The sequence below is a fragment of the Orbicella franksi genome, chromosome 10 (genome assembly GCF_964199315.1).
Source record: "Orbicella franksi chromosome 10, jaOrbFran1.1, whole genome shotgun sequence".
Lineage (NCBI taxonomy): Eukaryota > Metazoa > Cnidaria > Anthozoa > Scleractinia > Merulinidae > Orbicella > Orbicella franksi.
The window spans coordinates 9143314-9162878 of record NC_138154.1 but is presented as its reverse complement, the minus strand read 5'-3'; the positions used below and the strand labels follow the sequence as shown (position 1 = coordinate 9162878).

Below are 19565 nucleotides of genomic sequence, written 5' to 3'. Positions count from 1 at the left end.
TCGCTCGTGACTCTTATCTCGCTTTATATGCATAATATCTGCTATGCTGCAAAATTTGGCGCTTTTGCAAATCTATAACGATTTGTAACACACAAGAAACTGATGCTGCTACCACCAAAGCAACACTCACCAAGAGCCAGACGCATGTAAACTCAAAAGCATATATAATGTAAAAGTCATTACATATTAATCTGATCAACTTTTCTTGTGACATTTTTAAGTAAGGGAAAGTCTACGAAACTAAAATAACTGACAAACAATTTAAAAAATAAAATGCTGACAACTGCCGACATCTGAAGAGTACCATAAACACAGCTAATAAAGTCTTTGCTGTAAAAGTTTGATTTCGTCACTTTCTAAACTGCATTGAATCCTCACTTTGCTAGGGTCGAAGTGAGGATTCCTTGCTTTTATACAATTGGCATAAACGTGGTAATGCTTATTTTCGAAAGTCTTCTTGTACTTTCCTTGGCTTTCGATCCAGACGAAATCATGCTCCTTGTGTCGGATGCAATACTGCTCATCAATTTCTCCCCGGGTGAAGTGGTCTGGCCCATCCCTGATGTTACCATTGCATCCCGCGGCACACTTTTTGATCCGAGAACTGAGTTCGATCAGTTCAAACGGAGTAGTGATCGTTGGCCGTACAGCGGGCTTTGCCGGTTTGCTGTTCTTTCGAATGGTTATGCGAAGGGGGTTGGAAGACGCTTCAGCTGTATACTGCTGGGATGTTACTACTTCTCCCAGGGTCTTTGCATTTGTGTTCTGTTTTGCCTTACTGGAAGTCATGACGTCGGGTGACTTGTTGCGACGCTTTCGCGTGGGCTTTTTAGCGCCCGCATTCTTGTTCACCGCAAATGTTGTCAATGCAGTCAAGTTGTCTTTCTTTTCTTGATTTCTGTACCATTTGAAATACCCTGAAACGTTTTTGTTACGCACTGCTACTGCCATTGTGTGGGCACAAAGTTTTCTGGCCTTGAAGCCCAAGCAGTTGCTATCACATAGGTATCCAGAGTTAGCAACTGCTTTCACTGTGTGGGGCGTTTGCGAGGACTGACTTCTCACCAGAAAACAATTTTGCTCAAAACCCTCACGAACACCCTTTTCCTGGCAAAGCCTCTGTACTTTTTCGGTGAGCAATTTTAAATCTTTCTCCGCGAAAAAATCGGAGAGAGCGTGTAAGTCGATGGTATAATTTTTGTTGAGCTGAGTTTGGGGCGGGGCAGGGCGGTGGCTGTAGACTTTCTTGAAATTTACTGGATCGACCACAACCTTTAAATTGCTGGAGGCGAGATCGCGAGTACCAGGTTGTTCGTCAAAGAAATTAGAATTGTCTTTGACGGAGTTTTGATATTCGGGCCTTAAGATATACGGACTAGAAAGCCCCAGCAAAGTCCGCTGAACATCACGGCGCTGTTTCTCAATAAGCCCTTTCAAATCGTCAACGAAAGTGGCCATGTCAGTGGCTACGAAGTCCTGCCAACGTTTAACAAACGCGTTTGCAGATTCCGGGATGTTGTTTGTCTGCACTTCGTCTCCAAACCCAGCATCGCTTGATGCTTTGGCGCTGACATGATTCCATATTTCGTCTGCCTTATATCGCCTGAAATACTTTGAAAAACAAGGCTCATCAGGTGATTCTGAAAATTCCTGTTCGTCCCATTTCTTAGTTAAAACATCCAACGTTGAGTTGTATTCTTCATAAGAACTGGCAAAAACCAAGCCACCACTGCCAAAAATATCATTTATGATATCATTCGTGAATGATTGTGACAATCGCAGTTTGCGACATTTGTCCTCGATGTTTCTTTGAGCGTGAACTTTACACAACAATGACACCGAACTTGGGAAAACTTGGGCTAGAGCTTGTCGCAGCGCTTCTTCTGAATCAGTGCAATAACCCTTTAGGCTGACTTGCAAGCCAGGTACTTGAGCGGAGAGCTTTTGAAACAAGGTCAGGTACGTAGATTTATCTTTTAACATACACAACATTACAGGGCCAAGCATCACTGGGCAGGTTGGTGGATTACTGCGTTTCGTAAATAGAGTTGTGTTTCGATATGTTGTGACCAAAACAAAAAAAGGTCCGAGTTTAAAAGTGACATCTACGTACAACATAGACGTGTGTCCGTCAACCTCGTTACAGCAGAAGTTTACAATGTCTTCAACCTGTTCATCGCTAAACAAAATAACTTTGGGCGATTCATTGTCAAGGCTGTAACACCTAACAAATTTTTTTTCTTCCGTTTTCATTTTCTCAGTGATCGCCAAAATGGGATCAGCAATACGTCCTCTAGCGTCCTTTGATTTCAGATATTTTGCCTGTCTTTCATTTCTTGGTAAAGCTCCGATGGAATTACAGTTTTCAAGGTCTCCAACTTCGGTTTCGACCTCGTGGACAGCTCTCTTTAGGCCTTTGCCTTTTTCCTTCGCAGATTTTTCTAGACGGTTGCGTGTACTCTTATAAGTTCTTAAATAGGGGATACTGCACGATTTCTCGTTGCCGTGTTGCTTGACCTTTACCTCATGCTCAGGTGCACCAACGAATTCGTATTTGACGAAAACAATGTTGTGATGTTTCCCATCTGGATGGGTCACATCAACGATTGTTTTGTGCAGACTTCTGTCACTAGCATTGACAAATGGCCGGCGGCACACTAATAAGGCATCGGAGTTGTCTCCAACTTTAACCACTTTCTCCACTTTTCCTGTCTTATCGCATCTTGTGTCGTACCACTTTTTTTTGGTCTTGGTTTGAACCCAAGAGCCAAGATCGTCCGACAGCAAGTCTTCACCGTGTTCGAGCGCATCAAGATTAATCAAAAATCGGACGTTGTGCTTAATTCCAACGGGATTTGAGGTTGCAATATATTCCTTGTAATATTGCTCAGCGTTAAGCAAAAGCGGAACAACTGAATCATTAGACCCAGTCTTGTCGAGGAGACTGTTTGGTAAACTCGGTAGCGATTTTCTGCCCAAGTAAAATCTGACATTCTCTGATTTAGAGACTTCACTTTTAATGCTGTGGAGTGAAACAAAAAAGAAAAAATGAATGGTGTATATTGAGTATACTTTTTCAGTATTAATCTACTAATAATATACATCCAGAAATTTCTCGAATCTGATTGGCTTAGAGAAATGCAGTCTTTAGTAAATTCAATGCAGAAATGAGGAAATTCAGTGCAAAAAACAAACGCGGCATCCTGATTGGTTAATAAACAAAGGCAGCCACAGGGGGCCAATCAAACTCTATAGTCTGACACTGATAGAAAACAGTTATCAAAGCTACTGAGCTCGTCGTCTAGTAAAAAAAATGTTTACCTGTTTTCTTCAACGTCAACATTTTCTTCCGATTGGCCACTTTCCGACATCTGCAGCTGACCTTTGGGTAGATTTTTATCTGTAACAGTTTCTGTACTAAAAAGGAAAAAGGCAATAAATAAATATAACAGCTACAATCGAGGTAGGCAATGACCTATGAATGACTTTTTCTGATGGTTTTATCAGTCAATGAACTCACAGCTTTTCCGCGTCAGATCCCTCTTCAGTATCATCTTCATCTGCATCTACGATCACATTGCCCTTGGGTGTGGCCTCTCCCTGTCTCTCCTTGTATTTACGCTGTTTGGAACTGCAGATAAATTGAAATTTTTATAACACTCTCTTCAGTTAATTTCCATTACACATTTTGAAATCCCACACCTTTCAACTCGTAATTCAATTTCGTGGATGATAAAAGCAAATTCATATTAACCCACGGGACGTACAAGCGGGGATGCTATCTGGCCATGGGGATGCTACCCCCCCTGAAGTTTTTCGAAGTTTTGAAATAGGATTAAAGACTGGCCGATCCAAGATGGCAGCTCTAATGACGTCAAAACCAACAAAAAATTACGTCCCAATAGACGTGCTACTGTGCCCTAAAAGAGGTAAAACCTTATGAAAACCCTATGAGCGGGGGGGGGGGGGGGGGGCCTCCACTCTCCTCCTGTACGACGTGGGAGTATGGATTTGCTTGTACGTCCGAGGGTTAATGTCTGAAGCCACTGACATGAAAGTAATTTAAATAGATGAGACCTTAGTTTCTATAAAACTTACATCGATGCAGCGTCAGAAGAGCCTTGTCCCTAAGAGGTAAAAGATAAAATAAATATAAATGGGATAATTCTTACGAAGAGCACAATCGTTCAGTAATTTTATAACATCCATGTTATGGTCACTAGATAGCAGTCGAAACAAGGTATCATCAAACTCGCGTCACTCAAACTCCAAAGGCTACCTTAATTTTGCTAGGACCTCCTCTTGAACTCTCCTTGCGTCTCACTCTGCTTTCTGTGTAAGCTGAGATCCGGCTCAGATTTATCGCATGCTGAAAATGGATACAATTATAGCATGGTTATACTGACAATTCGGCTAATCAACATACAAACGGAATACCATGTTGGAGTTCTAGCAGTTGCACTCTTATAAGGCGTTTCCATACTGTGCTCTCTAAGTTTCTGTGAATCATTTTGACGGATAACTCGAGTACGGAATAACGTACAGACCTGACGCTTGGACAAGTTGTTTATATATTCGTTTTCTACAACCTGTAATAGTTGACTTAATAGTTTTAGATTTATTTTTTTCTCGGCGTGACGTTGGCGTGACAGTGAAACCCACCTATTAGCATGATGCATCTTAACCTTAGCCTTAGGAATCGATAGAGAACAGGAACTGTGATTTGCCAGTCCAAGAGTACACTTAATTCATCAAATGAACCATTCCAAAACAAACGGACACGCACACAAAAGCCCCTGGATGTGCATGGGCTGTAAAAGGGTTACGTCATAAAACCAACCTGTTCATCACTGTCAGATTCCCCACTTGATATTAAAATGCAATTCTCTTCATGCGCAGGAGCAACTTTGGAGTTTTTATTTTTACTCTTGCTCTTCACTTCCTTTCCTTTTCTTTTTTTAGCTGGTGAGGCATCGATGCAGATTGTGACAGGAGAAAGAGGCTGAAATAAATAAGTCATAAGTTTTAGTGCTTGTGGTATTTATTGTCACCCGTGCCTTTGTCGTTTTACCCTATGAAAACCGTAACATCAAAGAATTGAAGCCAGACGAGAGCATTAAATCTCTTTGACACTTCCTTGAATTTTGAGAACACTTTACTTTCTTTTTTTGATATTGAGTAGAAGGCTTCCATACTTCAGAAATAGATTGCTTATGAAGGTTAACGGCAGCTTACATCTTTGATATTCGACATCCATGTCATTACTAGAGGATAATACATAGTTGCGCGGAGATATCGGATTTGAACACGAGAAGATAAATTCCATGTCTCAAAGCAACCATGTAATGCTCTGTTTATTATATAAACCTACTACGACGTTTCTGACAATTTTCCAAAGATTTTCAACCATTTTCCGAAGATTTCCGAAAATTTTCAAAATGTTGTCCGAAGGTTTTACGAGTCATTCCAAACATTTTCCGAAAATTTCCGAAGGTTTCCGAAGATTACCGAAGATTGCCGAGGAAGATCCGAAGATGTTTCGACTTAATATCGACTTATTTAGCTTCATTGAGCATTGAAACATGGCAAACTCTGCGAGCTGATTGGTCAAAAATGATATCAGACGTGTGGATATCATTTTTACCCACACGTGTGACCCTATTTTTCTCGATTTGCTACTACTTGAAGTTTATCGCTGACTAAGTAATGGTTTGCATTGGATCGTGGGCTCCATTCGTATATTTTTCTGTTAACCGTCAGTAAATATTCGGATTTACAAAAAGGGCAAACTAAATAACAGGTGAGCTCCACTTTTAGATTATTTAATACCCCTACCCCTTTTCCCACACCCACCCCCACTTTCAGGGTCTGGACAAGGGTATTCTTGGCTTGCACTGTCACGCAATAAAACAGAATAAAAAAATAATTCGAAAACCATTCGATAGATAAAGTCGAGAAATTGTGTTATTATGGGAGATTAATAAAGAAGTCACTTCTCCAAGTTTGAAGTCTGTGTGTTTTTCGTAACTTCAGATATTGGTCGAAATATTTTGGACAAATTTATAGAGCACAGTATGGAGCAGCCATATTGGTGTACCATTGTGGTACACCAACATGGCGGCCGCAAAATAGTGTAATCATCTTTAACCTACTTTGGCTATCTAGACGACTGTTTATCTGTACTGAAGAAACAGGCATTTGCACAAGCACTATTCCTAATACTTTAACTTCTAAAATGGCTAGATATCACGAGATAAGAATATGTTTTTTTGACGAACGCGTTCGCAGCTTTATGTCACGCACCGCCACAACTCTGAAATTAAAACTGCGCTGGTTTCCAGATGAAGCAGGCTACTCAGCTGAAAAGGTGTACACAAATATCAATTTACCCCCTCTCATGGCTAATGGGGATAAAAACATTATTGGCTCATTAATTTTGGGTTTAAGATAACGATGACGTCACGTGCAAGCCAAGAATTTTCGGGATCCGGGATTTTACCAACATACATTGCGTGATTAAAGAGAACGCAAAATATCTTGACGGGATTTGGGATTTGACTGCGCTCCGAGGAGTGGAATAAACTAAAATTTCGGGACTGTTAGCCTTCCGTCAAGAATTCAGGAAGTCGTCACAACGTAAATAATAAATAATAATAATAAATAATTAACTTATATTGCGCAATTATCAATTAAAAAATTTTCAATTGCGCATTACAATATAAAGCTAAAAATTTACAATTTACAATTCACAATTAAAAAGCTTTAGAAAATAAAAAGGTCTTGATGGCTTTCTTGAAGCTTTGTACTGATGCCATGTTTCTTATTTCACTTGGAAGATCGTTCAATAATTTAGGGGCGGCCACATGAAAAGAGCGATCCCCAAGCGTAGCGAGCGATTTACATGGGCTATAATTAAGGCGTAAACCATTGTTGGAACGCAGGTAATGTCTTCCAGCAGATTCTCTAACGGAAATAAGTTCACTTATGTAGGCTGGAGCAAGACCATGTACAGCTTTAAAAGTAATCAACAAAATGGACGTTCAAGCAGCGAACGCAAATCAACCGGGCGAGCACGTGGAGTCTATTTCAGAAGATACAATGTAAGACGCGGTAAAAACTGTTCCTGCAAATTTCAATTGTACTCTTGCATCTTACCGAGGTATGAAATTTACTACTTTTTCTGCATACGTAAGTTCAAAATTCTAAGAAACGAGATTTGGAAAAAGCCATTTAAAAACGCGGGATGCAGGAATTTCGTAAAAAAGGAGCGGGCCCCAGTAGCTCACCGACAAAACAGGGAATATGCGAAAAAAAAATCAACAACGTGCAGAGAAAGAGAAAGAGCAGCGCTTACAAATAAGCGAAGCAAGATAAAACAAAACAAAACACTTATAACCATAAAGGCAGTTTACAAGTTAAGCTTCACTATCTAAATTACCCCGACCTGCTCCCGTACTGGCCTCGTAGCTCAGTCGGGGTCAAGTTTTTTTTTTCGTTCCGTGGGAACCCTCCCAAAACTCCTTTTAAAGGGTAGTAACCCCAGGGGCTTTGGCGTATCGGCAGTATTGCCGACTACCGGCACCATAAAACTCACCAACACCATTTAATTGCTATAAGTTAACCTTCTCTATCGCCGAATCATACAGCAATGTCGTAAACGTAACATGTCAACTGGGTTTAATCCTGATTTGTTTGTCTGTTTGTTTTGATTATTTTTTTTGAGAGAGATTTTTTCGTGAAATTTGCCGCTCCCATTTTTGCGGAATTAGGTTTCTGCGAAGAAAAGGCGCGTGTAAATTCAGAAATGATTTGTTCGACTAAAGTTTTTTCCAGGAAACACTGGAATGGTTTTGATGACACAATTAAATCACGTTTCTTGCATTTTTGACATATTTAGATGTAAAGAAGCAATTGAAGTTCTAATTGAGTATTTGATCTCTTTACTAACGGACGGAAAAATTCTACTTAATCGCAGCGCGCTAATGTATCCGAAACCATTATTAAATAAAGAAATAAACTAAAAATTGATATAATCGATTATAACTGATGCATATCGGGGATATCGAAACAGATTGGACACGCTGGGCCGGCCGGCATGAGCGGACACGATGGTTTTCTAAAACAAATGATTTCACGAACCCATAAAGGAAAGAATCATTCGGAAGTTTGATTTTGCTATTCAAAAATAAAGGGATAAGTTGCGCGATAACAAACAAAACATTTTCTGAGAAATGGCTAATAGAACTGACCTTTCCACGTGGACAGTTTCCAAATCCTGGTGTAGGCTTCGTCAACTTCAAGCTCTCGCCAGAGTCACTCTGATCACTCGTTCCACCAGACTGAAAGTAGAAAAAAGTGTTGACGAAGTGGGTCACTAGATAATTTTTCGTGGAAGACTTTTGTAGTAAGAAATAAAATCAAATGGTAACAAACTTATGTACCTGGCAAGACTGGAGTAAAGCAATTGCTGTGGCCTCTGCATCCCCTTCTTTTTGGTACTTGGACCATTTCTCACTTGGAGAAGGGCATCCCCTGACAATACTAGCGTACGAAAGAGGCAATTTGTCTTCAGATGAAGAATCCATTTTCCAAAATTATAAAAGACTTTGCAAGTAAAGTCTATCTGAAGCGAAGCTTTGTGTTAGTCACGTTGTGTGCTATTATGTTACATAAGCAATCGGAATAACATGGTGTCAACTGAAACTGTCTTGTTTCCTTAGGAAATTTTGAAAAAAAGCAGAACACTGCCTGTCAGTTGCTCATTCATTGAGCATTTTATCGAGGTATTGGAGTTAACTTACATAGGTAAATATTTTGTGCGTGTGAACGCCAACTAATTCCACGGAAAACGCCGCCCGAGAAAATAGAAAGTTAACAAATTATTTAGTACTATTTAACCCTCAGGCATGGTTAAGGTCAGTAACCAAGGTTGAGATGACAGATATACCCGCTTGCGGTCGCATAGTATTTCACATCCCGTGGTGACCAGATTGCGTCAGTCTCATTTGATCACGTTTTCATTGTTTCCACGTTTTTTACCTAACTATCAATCTGGTCTCCTTCTTTGCCAAATCCGGACCAACCACTAGGACAATGTAATCAACGAAATTTCTTGGTTAAAGGGATTTAAACCAGAATTGGTTTCTTGGTTTAACTTGCCATGTTTTTGCATGTCCAGTGCGCATTGTATTTTAAAGAGAAATTGGGCTCGACTTCTTGAGGTGTTGCAAAAGCAAGAGCCGCTGAAATCTTGAGACCTGAGTTTGCAGCTCAAAAAGAATAAAATAAAACGTGAGGACTACAACAGCTTTTCGTTTTCTTTGGCCGCAATTCAATTTGATGGTTATCGTGATCGATGACAGATCGGCTATTTAAGCCAGTATAAACACAGTACTAATGTACTATCTTTAACATCTTACAGCTGTACTTCCACTACAAAGGACTTAAATCAACTTCTCTACAATAAATACGAGGTTCGTTGAGGCTACCAAGGCAAACACTCGATAGTTCATTGATAAGTTGGGACCCCGGAAAAAAAACCCTGCTGTTGGTTCAAGCTTTCCTTATGCAGTAATTAATGATAATATATAGAGGACTATAGAGGATATTACATGGTTGTGCAGAAATATGAAATTATCTTCGAGTGTGCAAGATACATTTCATATCTCCAAGCCAATAACAAAGTTTTTGACGATTTTCCGTACATCTCCGACTGTTTTCCGAAGATTTCCGAAGATTTTCAAAATGTTGTCCAATCATTTTCCGAACTTTTCCAAACTTTTCCGAAGACTTCCGAAGTTTGCCGAAGATTGCCGAGGAAAATCCGAAGATGTTTCGACTTAATATCGATAACCTTGAATTATTTATTATAATTTATTAATTAATAATTAATAATAATAACAACAGTCTGAAAAAAAAATAAAAATTTACGGGGGTAGCCCATAGGGTAGCCCACAGGGTAGCCCATAGGCTGGCCCATGGGCTAGCCCATGGGCCTAGGCCCAGGTTTTGTCCACACCCCCTTATGTGATGCATGTATAATGATCTTTCTCAGCATAATAGCAATTGCACAGTCATTCAGTTCTCTGTTTTACAGTCCATGTATCAACAAAACAACATCTAGCATTGCTTCATTGGGCAAAGTAGTTGGAAAAAACTGCTACTATGCACTAACTTCTCATGGCTTCTACCTAGCGAGTGCCCAGTCACCTGAGGCAACTAAGTTATGAGTGCGGGTGACTAAGTTTTCGTTCAAGGAGCCCACATTGGCACATAACATAACATAAAACTTTTATTTTAAAATGATAAGAATTAAAGCTACAAAGCTTGTGGGGTCTTGTATACTACTAAATTAAAATACGTTAATTAAAATATATATTTGCAAAAAATATTGTGACAAAATCATTTCAGATATCAGTGGAAGATCCAGACGTGCTCCAAAGAGCAGTTTGAAGTTAAAAATGAGCCATAGGGAACCCAAACACTCATCTGTGTACTGTATAATAAATTATTATGCTCATATTATGTAATCTAAAAACAAAAAAGTTGGTAGAAAAAGCATATAAACTTGCCTGTTATCTTCTTGATAGCTGTCATTCTGCACCACAATTGTGTGATGCTACGTACATGTATTTTCCATTGATCTCTGTTTTAAGTTATGATTGTCGTGACGTCGCTTCAATCGTTACTACAATATGCCTGCTTCTATGTGGCTATCCCGTTTCACCATTTTCTAGGTGCTGTCATGCAGTTGTCTTGTTTTGCATCTCTCTGCTACCATTACATTCAAACTGTTAATAAATTGAAAACCAATGGTGAAATGCAAGACGCGAAACTCGAGAACAGTGTGACAGCACCTAGACAATGGTGAAACAGGATAGCCCGATAGAGGCAGGCATACATGTATTGTAGTGAAGGTCGAAGCAACGCCATGACAACCATATTTGAAAACAGAGACCAATGGAAAATACACTGTATCACACAATGGCACAGAATGGAAGCCATCAAGAAAACAACATGCAAGAAATGTGTGGGGATGGAGAAGAGGCAGTGGACCCCTAACCTAGACTTACATATCAATCAGTTTTTGCCCAATTCCCCCCCCCCCCACCCCCCTTCCTTAAAGGATCTAGCCCACCAACCTTTAGGCTGGGCTCCTAATATTATCATTTAGGCTCCTAACGTTTGATATAAGGAGTGCAAAGGGCTCCTTCAAAAAATTCCTTTGGCAGCATCCTTTTATTTATATGCATAATTACTACAAGAAATGTTTGGTCATATACATGTATATGTGTCTCAGACTATACATACATGTATCTAGTCATGAGCCAATCATCAAGTCTAATAGAAAGTTATATTATTGGCGAAAAACAAAAAAAAAATGGTGGCAACTAAAAACTTTAAACCATGTAAGGAAAGTATGTGGAATACTTACAGCAGACTTATACCTATGTACCTTCCAATTTAATTGTTTCTTATAGAGAATTTGATTCCTCCTCAGAGGAGATAATTATAACTTCTTTTTTTTGTTTTGCTTTCATTTTTGTTTTAATAAAAATGATTTTTTTTCCTCCTTTAGTGGTATGAAGATGAAAATGCTCAACTAAAGCAGCAATCTGAGGTATGTACATTAATATGTGTTGACCTGTGAAGCAAGATTTAAATGCAGGAAGCTGGAAGGATTGTTACATAACTAGAAATTTACATGTAGAGGTGGAAGAAAATATAATGTAACAATAAGGAGGGGAGACTGGTGGGGAACTGATTGTTTTTGGCAGTAGACAGATGGACTTCTTTTATTTTCTCAAAAGGATCATATCAAGACAACGTTGGCAGAATTAATGGCATTACTTTCTCATTTAAGTGGTCAGTTTAAGTTTTAGATTTACCATTTTCCTGTTGAGGGGAGCACTAATCATGAACAAGGAATAATGTGCCGGGGAATCTCAGCAATGCCCATTTGTCCTTCCCTAGGTTTGCCTACCCTTGGGTACTTCTCATTATTCTTGAAGTAGCATATCTTCCCTTAGATCTCTTCTCTCATTATGACCTCCAGAGAGCTAAATGTACATGTGCGTGGCGGCAAATTTCTGGTCTTGGCTGATGGACATAATTATTGAAAACACCCTGCATTCTTAGAGGTCAAAAACAGAATGATGTCAAATGCATGATATAATAATAATAATATAAACATGAGCCGCAGGTACAGAAGTGGGGAAGATGAGCATTGCCGGAATTGACTGATGCATAACCTGCAAGTTGTCCCTGCAAACAGTGTCTTTGTTTCTTCAACAGCTTGATCGGGGGGAGATCTCTAAGCTGAAGAACGATTATGCAGAGGTACTGTGATGGATGCTGATTACAATTAGTTTATGTCCCAGTGTGGTATTTATCAGCAAAAGAGCAGAAAGGACGGTTTCTCATAAGTCGTTATCAGGTTTCTGGTCTTTGAACTAAGAGAACTGTTAATAACTAAAAGTTCTCACAGACGACATAAGTGCTTTCTCCCTCAGAAACCTTGAGCCAAGCCTTGTACTAGTAGCTGTGGAGCAGCTCATGAAGGAATCGTTGAATTTTTACAACACCACAAGAACAGTGTGTTGAGTTTCCTTCTTTTGACGTACTAGCTCCACAGGGGTAGACAGTGAGAAACTCAGACACTCCCCCCCCCCTCCACCCCGTCAGACCTATGCATGCCTCCTTGAATAAACAAAAAAATTCGTCGAATGCTGTGTCACCAAAAAGCAATAATCGCTCAAATTTAAATGTCTATGCCAACCTCTGGAAAATGTCCCAGGTAGAGAACGCGTTGAAAAGAATATATATTAGCTTTGCTCATCCATATTCGAAGAAAACTCCGCTCACACGAGAGCAGAAAAGGCCAAATATTTTTAACTTCTCGCGTACAGATGTTTTTCTCTTTTTGTGTTTCAAATGGAGAAAATCAGTAAAGGAAGTAATGTATGAAAAGAAAATAGGGGATCACCAACCATTTAAGGACGTCCGCGCGAAAATTTTCCAGTCGATAGATCTTTTTAAAATTTTTACTGCAGTCAGATAAGGAGTTCTTGTGTCAGAAATGCAAAAAAATTGGGAGTCACCAACTTCGTTTTAGAGATAAAGCGTGTGGAAAACTACCCTGATTTTTAAAACTTGGCGCACGTAATTCAGCATGCTCTGCAGGGGTCTATAGTTAAAAATATCGAAGGTAAGTCAACGGAGGTAAACGATCTTGGTCCTATTTTGTAGAAGTAGGTCTGCTGCGTAAATAATTCCATGTGTTACCAACGTTTTCAAAAAACTTAACCCTTCAAGAGGCATTTGAAACCGTCGCTCAGATAAACGAAGAGCTAAAAAGAACGGAATTCGATGGTGCATTTTGCAAAAAATTCAAACTTCTAGTCGATAGATTTTTTTCCCTAAACGTAGAAAATCGGTAGAGAAAATGTTCCATCAAAAGAAAAATAGGGATCACCAAACGTCCAAGATAGTTAAATCCAGGAAAAGCTATAGCAATGGCCATCTGCCCTATCACTGTTCATTTTACAACGTAGCGACCCTGGAAAAGTTTGGAAATCTGTGTGGCTTGAGATGCATTCTACTGCAATTTTTAGTGATTTTGTTACCGACACATACTGGCGGGTTCCATCTATTGAAAAATTGAATGTAATACCAATATATTAATGAGGCTGGAACATCTGAATTTTGGAAGAATCGCACTTAGGTCAATGTCATGTTCAGGTTATGTTTAGGTCTGCAAATTAGCCGATGCGTTGGTCAGATCAGGTTAGTTATATTTACAAGTTTTCTTCTTTTCTGTCATTTTAGCTGCGGAATGATATAAAGAGGACTGAACAGGTATGGTAACCACAATAGTGCAAACAGCAATTGTATTAACGAAGGAAGAGTATCGGCATATTATGTAAAGCTTCGTAGAATACTGACTGCCACGGGTTTTGTGCAGTTCACATTCTTGTCCCCAGAGGCCACAGTGATAGTCCTTTTGGTCAGCCCCAAGAATCGTGATCTCTGGCCGGCGTGAGATGAATTTTTTCAACTTACGCAGAGTACCCATTTTTGATGGTAGGCCAATCAGGTTTTTGACGACATAGGTTTATCACCTGCTTTCAAACTGGATCAGGCAGAGGTTGCAACTCTAAGTGCAAGCCAAACAAATTATTGCCTCTGGGGGCAAGAGTTATGTAAATGGGTGGTGGAAAGTTCCACTGCAGTGCAGAGAGGCATGGGTTTGACTCCGTATAATAGAACTTTAGGATTATTTCTGAATGTTATGTCTGATTTTTTTAATGTGAACAGTTGCTTCAAACAAGAAATGTAACTTCGCACTTCTAGTGCGTTTCCTTCAACGTATCAGAAGGTAGATCTTTTCACAGTTGTTGTAGTAAGGCGCAGTCAACTATGGGTAGTGATTGTCTATGCCATAGAAGGTAGGGTGGAAAAAATAATGCTTCATTTCCACTGTCTCGAAAAAGAATTTTTACGATGTTATGAATGATTTACGATATATGATTTGATCACAGTTCGCACAATACACTGCCTGATGTCAGCGAACACTTGTCGCAGTGTAACATGTTTCATTTGTGAGTAGACTAAACATGTTTGGCCTAGTGTGAACACAGTATTAGTTGGGTATAATATAGGACTTGCTGAACACTTCATAATTCCTTATGTTCTACAAGGAATGTAAGGCAGTAATCGCGGATCTACTGTTTCACAAAGAAACTTTGTGAAAAAAAACAACCACCACCTTTATTTACCCTTCATCTTACAAACTGATTGAAATTAATTTAAAGTTATAATTAAATAAAGGTACTGGCAACCTGAAGTAACCAGTGGGTTAAAAATGCCAGATTGCCTGTTTACAAGCTGATTATGCAAAAAATGGTCGGACACACACCACACAACACACACAGACACATACACACCTGAATTTATAGTATATATTCCAGAAAAACAAAGTAATGAGAAGCCTACTAACTATATAAACTATTAAGTATATCCTAAAGTAAATAGATAAAAACTAAAGTGAGAAGCAAGATACGTATAGTTGAGGCATGGCAAAGGCAGTGATAATCTCTCAGAGTGTAGTATAAAGAAAAATAGACTTTTGCCTAATAGCTTTGCAGATAATTCTGTTTTAATTCAATATATCGATCTAGGGGGTAAATAAACGTAACGGTACAGTTTTTATAGGTATGTGACGTGCCTCAGTTCCAACTTAAAGTGATGGGTAAAACTCTGATCTAATGTTTCAGCAAAATGAAGAGCTGAGGGCTGAAAATAAAGAGTTACGTAAGAGTAACGACAATTTGCGTTCCATAAACGAAAAGCTGCGTACAAAATACAAAGAGTTACGTGAAGATCGAGATGCAGAAAGTAAAGCCTCGCGTGACGACTACAGGGAGTTGCACACGGAGAACGAACAGTTGAAGGCAAACAACAAAGAGTGGCGTGAAGACAACAGGAAGTTGCGCGCAGAGAACAATGAGTTGCGTAAAGAATGGAATGTAGAAAGCAAAAAGTTGCGTGAAGTAAACGAAGAGTTGCGCGCACAGAACAAAACGTTGAAGGCGGAGAACAAAGAGTTACGTATGGTAAATGAGGAGTTGACTATCAGTCGCGAAGAGGTGCACGACCAATTAAAAGAGTTGCTGAGCCAGCCAACTATTGCAGTGTGTGGCGATGAAACATCAAGCATCAAAGTGAGTGCCAGGGTAAATAGTATTGATATTATTCTGTAATGGCTTTTTAACTGCATTGTTTTCAGTAAAAATTGCAGCGTCCTAGAAAAGTCACCACAGGAACAAAGCAAGTGGAGCAGATAGGCACCTTTAATCTACAATGTACATAGTGCCGTTCTCCATTTAAATATATCCATAGGCATTGCAAAAGAGAACATGACTTGAGGAAGATTTATGTTAACATGACAGTGACACAGTCTACTAGGGAAAAAGTCTGAGTTCTCCCGGTAAGAGTTGAACCTATCAGCTTAGACCTTCTCGTCAGACACTCTTAGGCAGCGTGCACACTACGTCGGAGAAATTTGAAAACGCAGCTTTATTTCTACGGTTACGCCCACTGTCCACAATAATCCGTCAGGAAAACGGGGCTTTTCGAAAACGATGGTGTCACGGAAAAATTCCAAAATTGACCAGTGATTGTTGCGTTTTTAAAGTCCTCCGGCGTAGTGTGGACGGAAAACATTTGATGCGTTTCGAGAGTGGAACCTCCGTTTTTAAATTCCTCAGCCGTAGTGTGCACAGGGCCTTAGTCTACCACTGCGCTATAGGAAGATTGTGGTAGAACTAGTTTTCAAAGGTAACAAACCTCCTTGACTTGTAAGGATCAATCTTGTCGGTGACTGAAATTATGTGGAAAGTTTTTTTCCAAGCTTAATATTTAATATTTACCGTATCTTTTTCCACACGAACTCACTCATCGACAGAATTAATCCTAGGTATATGGCCTGACACAAGTCTTCTGTTGCTCAGTTGTAATTAAAGCATTCGTCGACCGGTGTGTGTTTTACGACCCCTGTTGCAAGAAATCGAAATTCTGTTTTACTGAGGTAGCTTGTGTCACTGATTGCCGGATTAATATATTTCTTATACTTTTACCATGCTAAAATCATTTCTTTCCACACTTCGGAGAACATTCTTTGTGTGATGCTTTTTTTTGAAATTGTGCGGTGTATATACGTGTTTTACAAGGACTTCCAGCGAGTAACTGATGGTACAGCTCTTCTCAAGTAATGACATTGACAAGAAAGATAATTTATGTAAGCAAAGGTTTTGTAATGCACAAGCAAGTGAAAATTAGCGATAAGAACGAACGACGTTTCGGAGGCGTCATGACACCAATTTCAAATTCAAAGATAGGAAATTGAACTGTTAGAGGAAGATCTACGTTGGTTTATTTTTGTTTCTTATTTCACACAGGATTCAGATAATGTGAAAGTAGAGGGGCCATCTGGATCATCGGCCAACAGTCCACGAGAAGGTAAAGTAAAAGAAACTGTTGTGATGAAAGTTTCATCCCGTTGCCTTTGTACCAGCGAGTCCCACAATCGACCTTTCGTGTCGGAAATTGCTGTCCTGATTTTTTGCTCGCAGGAGTTTTCGTTTAGTATAATTAATGGCTAAAACAGCGAAAATTGGGCTATTGATGGTTACCACTCGGCACTGCAGAAGAACGCTTGATGGCTGAATTGTATGGACTATAACTGCAAAGTCAAGGTTATAAATTAAACGCTAATGTTTTATCGTGATGGTCACGCTAATTGGTTTTATTTCGAACAAAACAGTCTTCGACTGAAGCACAAGCATAAAGAGCAACTCCAAAATCACCATAGTTCAAACAAGCCATGATAAGACTAACAAAGTGACAATTTTCTCCAAACAGCGAACTCAAGAAAAGTTTTTAAGCAAATGAATAGCAATTAACGAATATAATGCGCTTAACGGACGGCGCACTTTAAACATAATAGGCTGTGATTGACTGTGAGCGGGCAAGTTTGGACAAGTCTATTGTGCTGTTGTGACTAAAGAGGGGTACCCCATCTCTACTGTGTAAAAGCGCTGCTCATTAGTATGAAGTTATATACAGGAAGTTTTATTTAGTATTCAGGAAATCCATCCCGGAGTTAATTGCAAACACCCTATACAGTCACACCTCTATTAAGCAGCCCTTAGTTAAGTTGTGACCCTCTATTTAGCGGTCACCTTTCAAATTCACGAAATTCGCTTCACATATATACTGTTTTTTTTTTTTTGGACCTCCGTTAAGTGGACGCGGTCTCCATTTAGAATTCCCAATTGGCTAATTTTATTGTTATTCACCTCATTTAAACGGTCAGCTTGTTACATCAGGTGGTCAACAGGAGCACCCGTCAAATTCTTGTTGAACTATTTCTGTTGCACCCACTTACAACAAAATCTTTCAGCTTTAAATTGATTCTCGCAAGGACCTGGAGGCGAAAGCCTCTCCCCGCTCTGATAACCTCTGTTGACCGTTAGACTTCTACCGTCAGACTTTGTTCTTCAAGTTGCCAGTTGAATAAGATTCTCATAACAAATAATATATAGATTTACGCCAGCCTAAAAGCGTAGCTCCTGGACCGCGTTGTTCAGAGCCAAATAACCCAGGAGAAGGTAGAATTTTGATTTCAGTTTTGTAGCTTTGCGGCGCGGTTTTCTGTATATTGTTTGGCCTTCTGTTTTGAGTTTTAATAATCACTATATACACAAACCAAAGCAGCCAAAAAACATTTGTATCGAAAAAAAAGTTATAATTCGGTTAACTTTTAATCCTTGGTTAGCGTTAACCGACTTCCGAACAGTCCTGCCCTGTTTTCAACAAGTTAACCTCAGATGAGCCCGCGATCCAATCGAAAACCAGCACTTGGTCAGCGGTCAACTTTAAAAAAACACGCGACCTCGATAAGCTGTAAACTTGAGCCCGCGATATGGTCACGTGATACTGGTCAGCAGATACCTTTGTTTGACAGGTGTCAGTTGATCATAACATGGATGTCCAATATCAAAGAAGAACACGGTAAACCAAGACTGCATGTCTCTGTCAACCTATTATTTGGAGTATGGCGGCCATGTTGCGCGACTCCGTCGTCGTCGTCGTCGTCGTTGTCGCCGTCGTGCGTACGCGCCCACGAGCAGTACCGCTAGCCATGATGACCATGAGAAAATCAACTCATGGGTTTCCTTTTCTCTCCTATATGAGTATGGGGCTCCGCTTGGCGGCCCTTCGGGCCGCCGGAGCTCCGCTATAAGTTTAACAGTTAAGGTTTTGTCTTTCCAAAGTGTAAATTTTGGACTGTGACTTCGCAGCACGTACTTATGCGCTATGTTCCTGGCATTCAAAATATTTTAACACTGGCGTATAATGCATGTATGTAGTATCCATACTGCTCAGTTTGGTTTGCTTTCAGCTTCTCGAGTACCACTGGCAAGAAAGGAACGTTTTGCTCGTTCTTGTTCTCCTCCCGGTACACTCCTGTCATATGCTAGTAGCTTGTTGAGCCTCCTTTGGCAGCAGCATTCCTTTTAACATACTAAACGGTTGAATGTCTAATTCTCTTTTTGTTGCTTTTTAGACTCGGATGGTTCTCGCAAGGAGGAGGAGCCAATTCTTGACCCTTCGAGCAAGGTTGTCTCTAAACTGGATTAAAGCATCCAATATATGAAGGTGTGGTGTGGCGAAGGTACTCAAGCCGTGCTCCTAATCAACAACACTGCCGTTTTGTTGAAAAAAATAAATTAGTCTTGTCTGACTTAGACCGTGTTACAAATGTGTTTCAATATGTAGAATTTGTGTTTGTAGAGATGTCATTTTCATGGCGAACGCTTATCTAAACAAATCACTCGACCCTATTTTTACGAAAACTACTGGGAAGATAAGCCATTAACCGAGAAAAAGACAAAAAGAACACGGAAAACTTGACCTTGGTGACGCGCGTTTTTCTGTGCTTGGCTTCCGTCACCTGTACTTGATCCGATTGCTCATTAGTTCATTTTGTTAGTTACTTGTGA

At 39.8% G+C, this 19565-nt stretch overlaps 2 protein-coding genes across 2 annotated transcripts; one reads left to right on the top strand and one right to left on the bottom strand.

The window, feature by feature from the left end:
* Positions 1-315: 315 nt before the first annotated feature.
* Positions 316-8417, bottom strand: LOC145501611 (uncharacterized). The gene is made up of 7 exons (XM_081481047.1): positions 8250-8417; positions 4841-5002; positions 4280-4369; positions 4099-4127; positions 3521-3631; positions 3322-3417; positions 316-3022 (listed from the first exon to the last, which is right to left on the bottom strand). The coding sequence occupies exons 6-7, from the start codon at positions 3369-3371 to the stop codon at positions 316-318; spliced, it is 2757 nt and encodes a 918-aa protein (XP_081337173.1). The 5' UTR covers positions 3372-3417; positions 3521-3631; positions 4099-4127; positions 4280-4369; positions 4841-5002; positions 8250-8417.
* Positions 8418-15266: 6849 nt separating this feature from the next.
* Positions 15267-19232, top strand: LOC145501610 (uncharacterized). Its single transcript, XM_081481046.1, has 3 exons — positions 15267-15722; positions 16959-17019; positions 19130-19232. Exons 1-3 carry the CDS (start codon positions 15267-15269, stop codon positions 19201-19203), a joined length of 591 nt encoding a protein of 196 aa, XP_081337172.1. The 3' UTR covers positions 19204-19232.
* Positions 19233-19565: the final 333 nt, after the last annotated feature.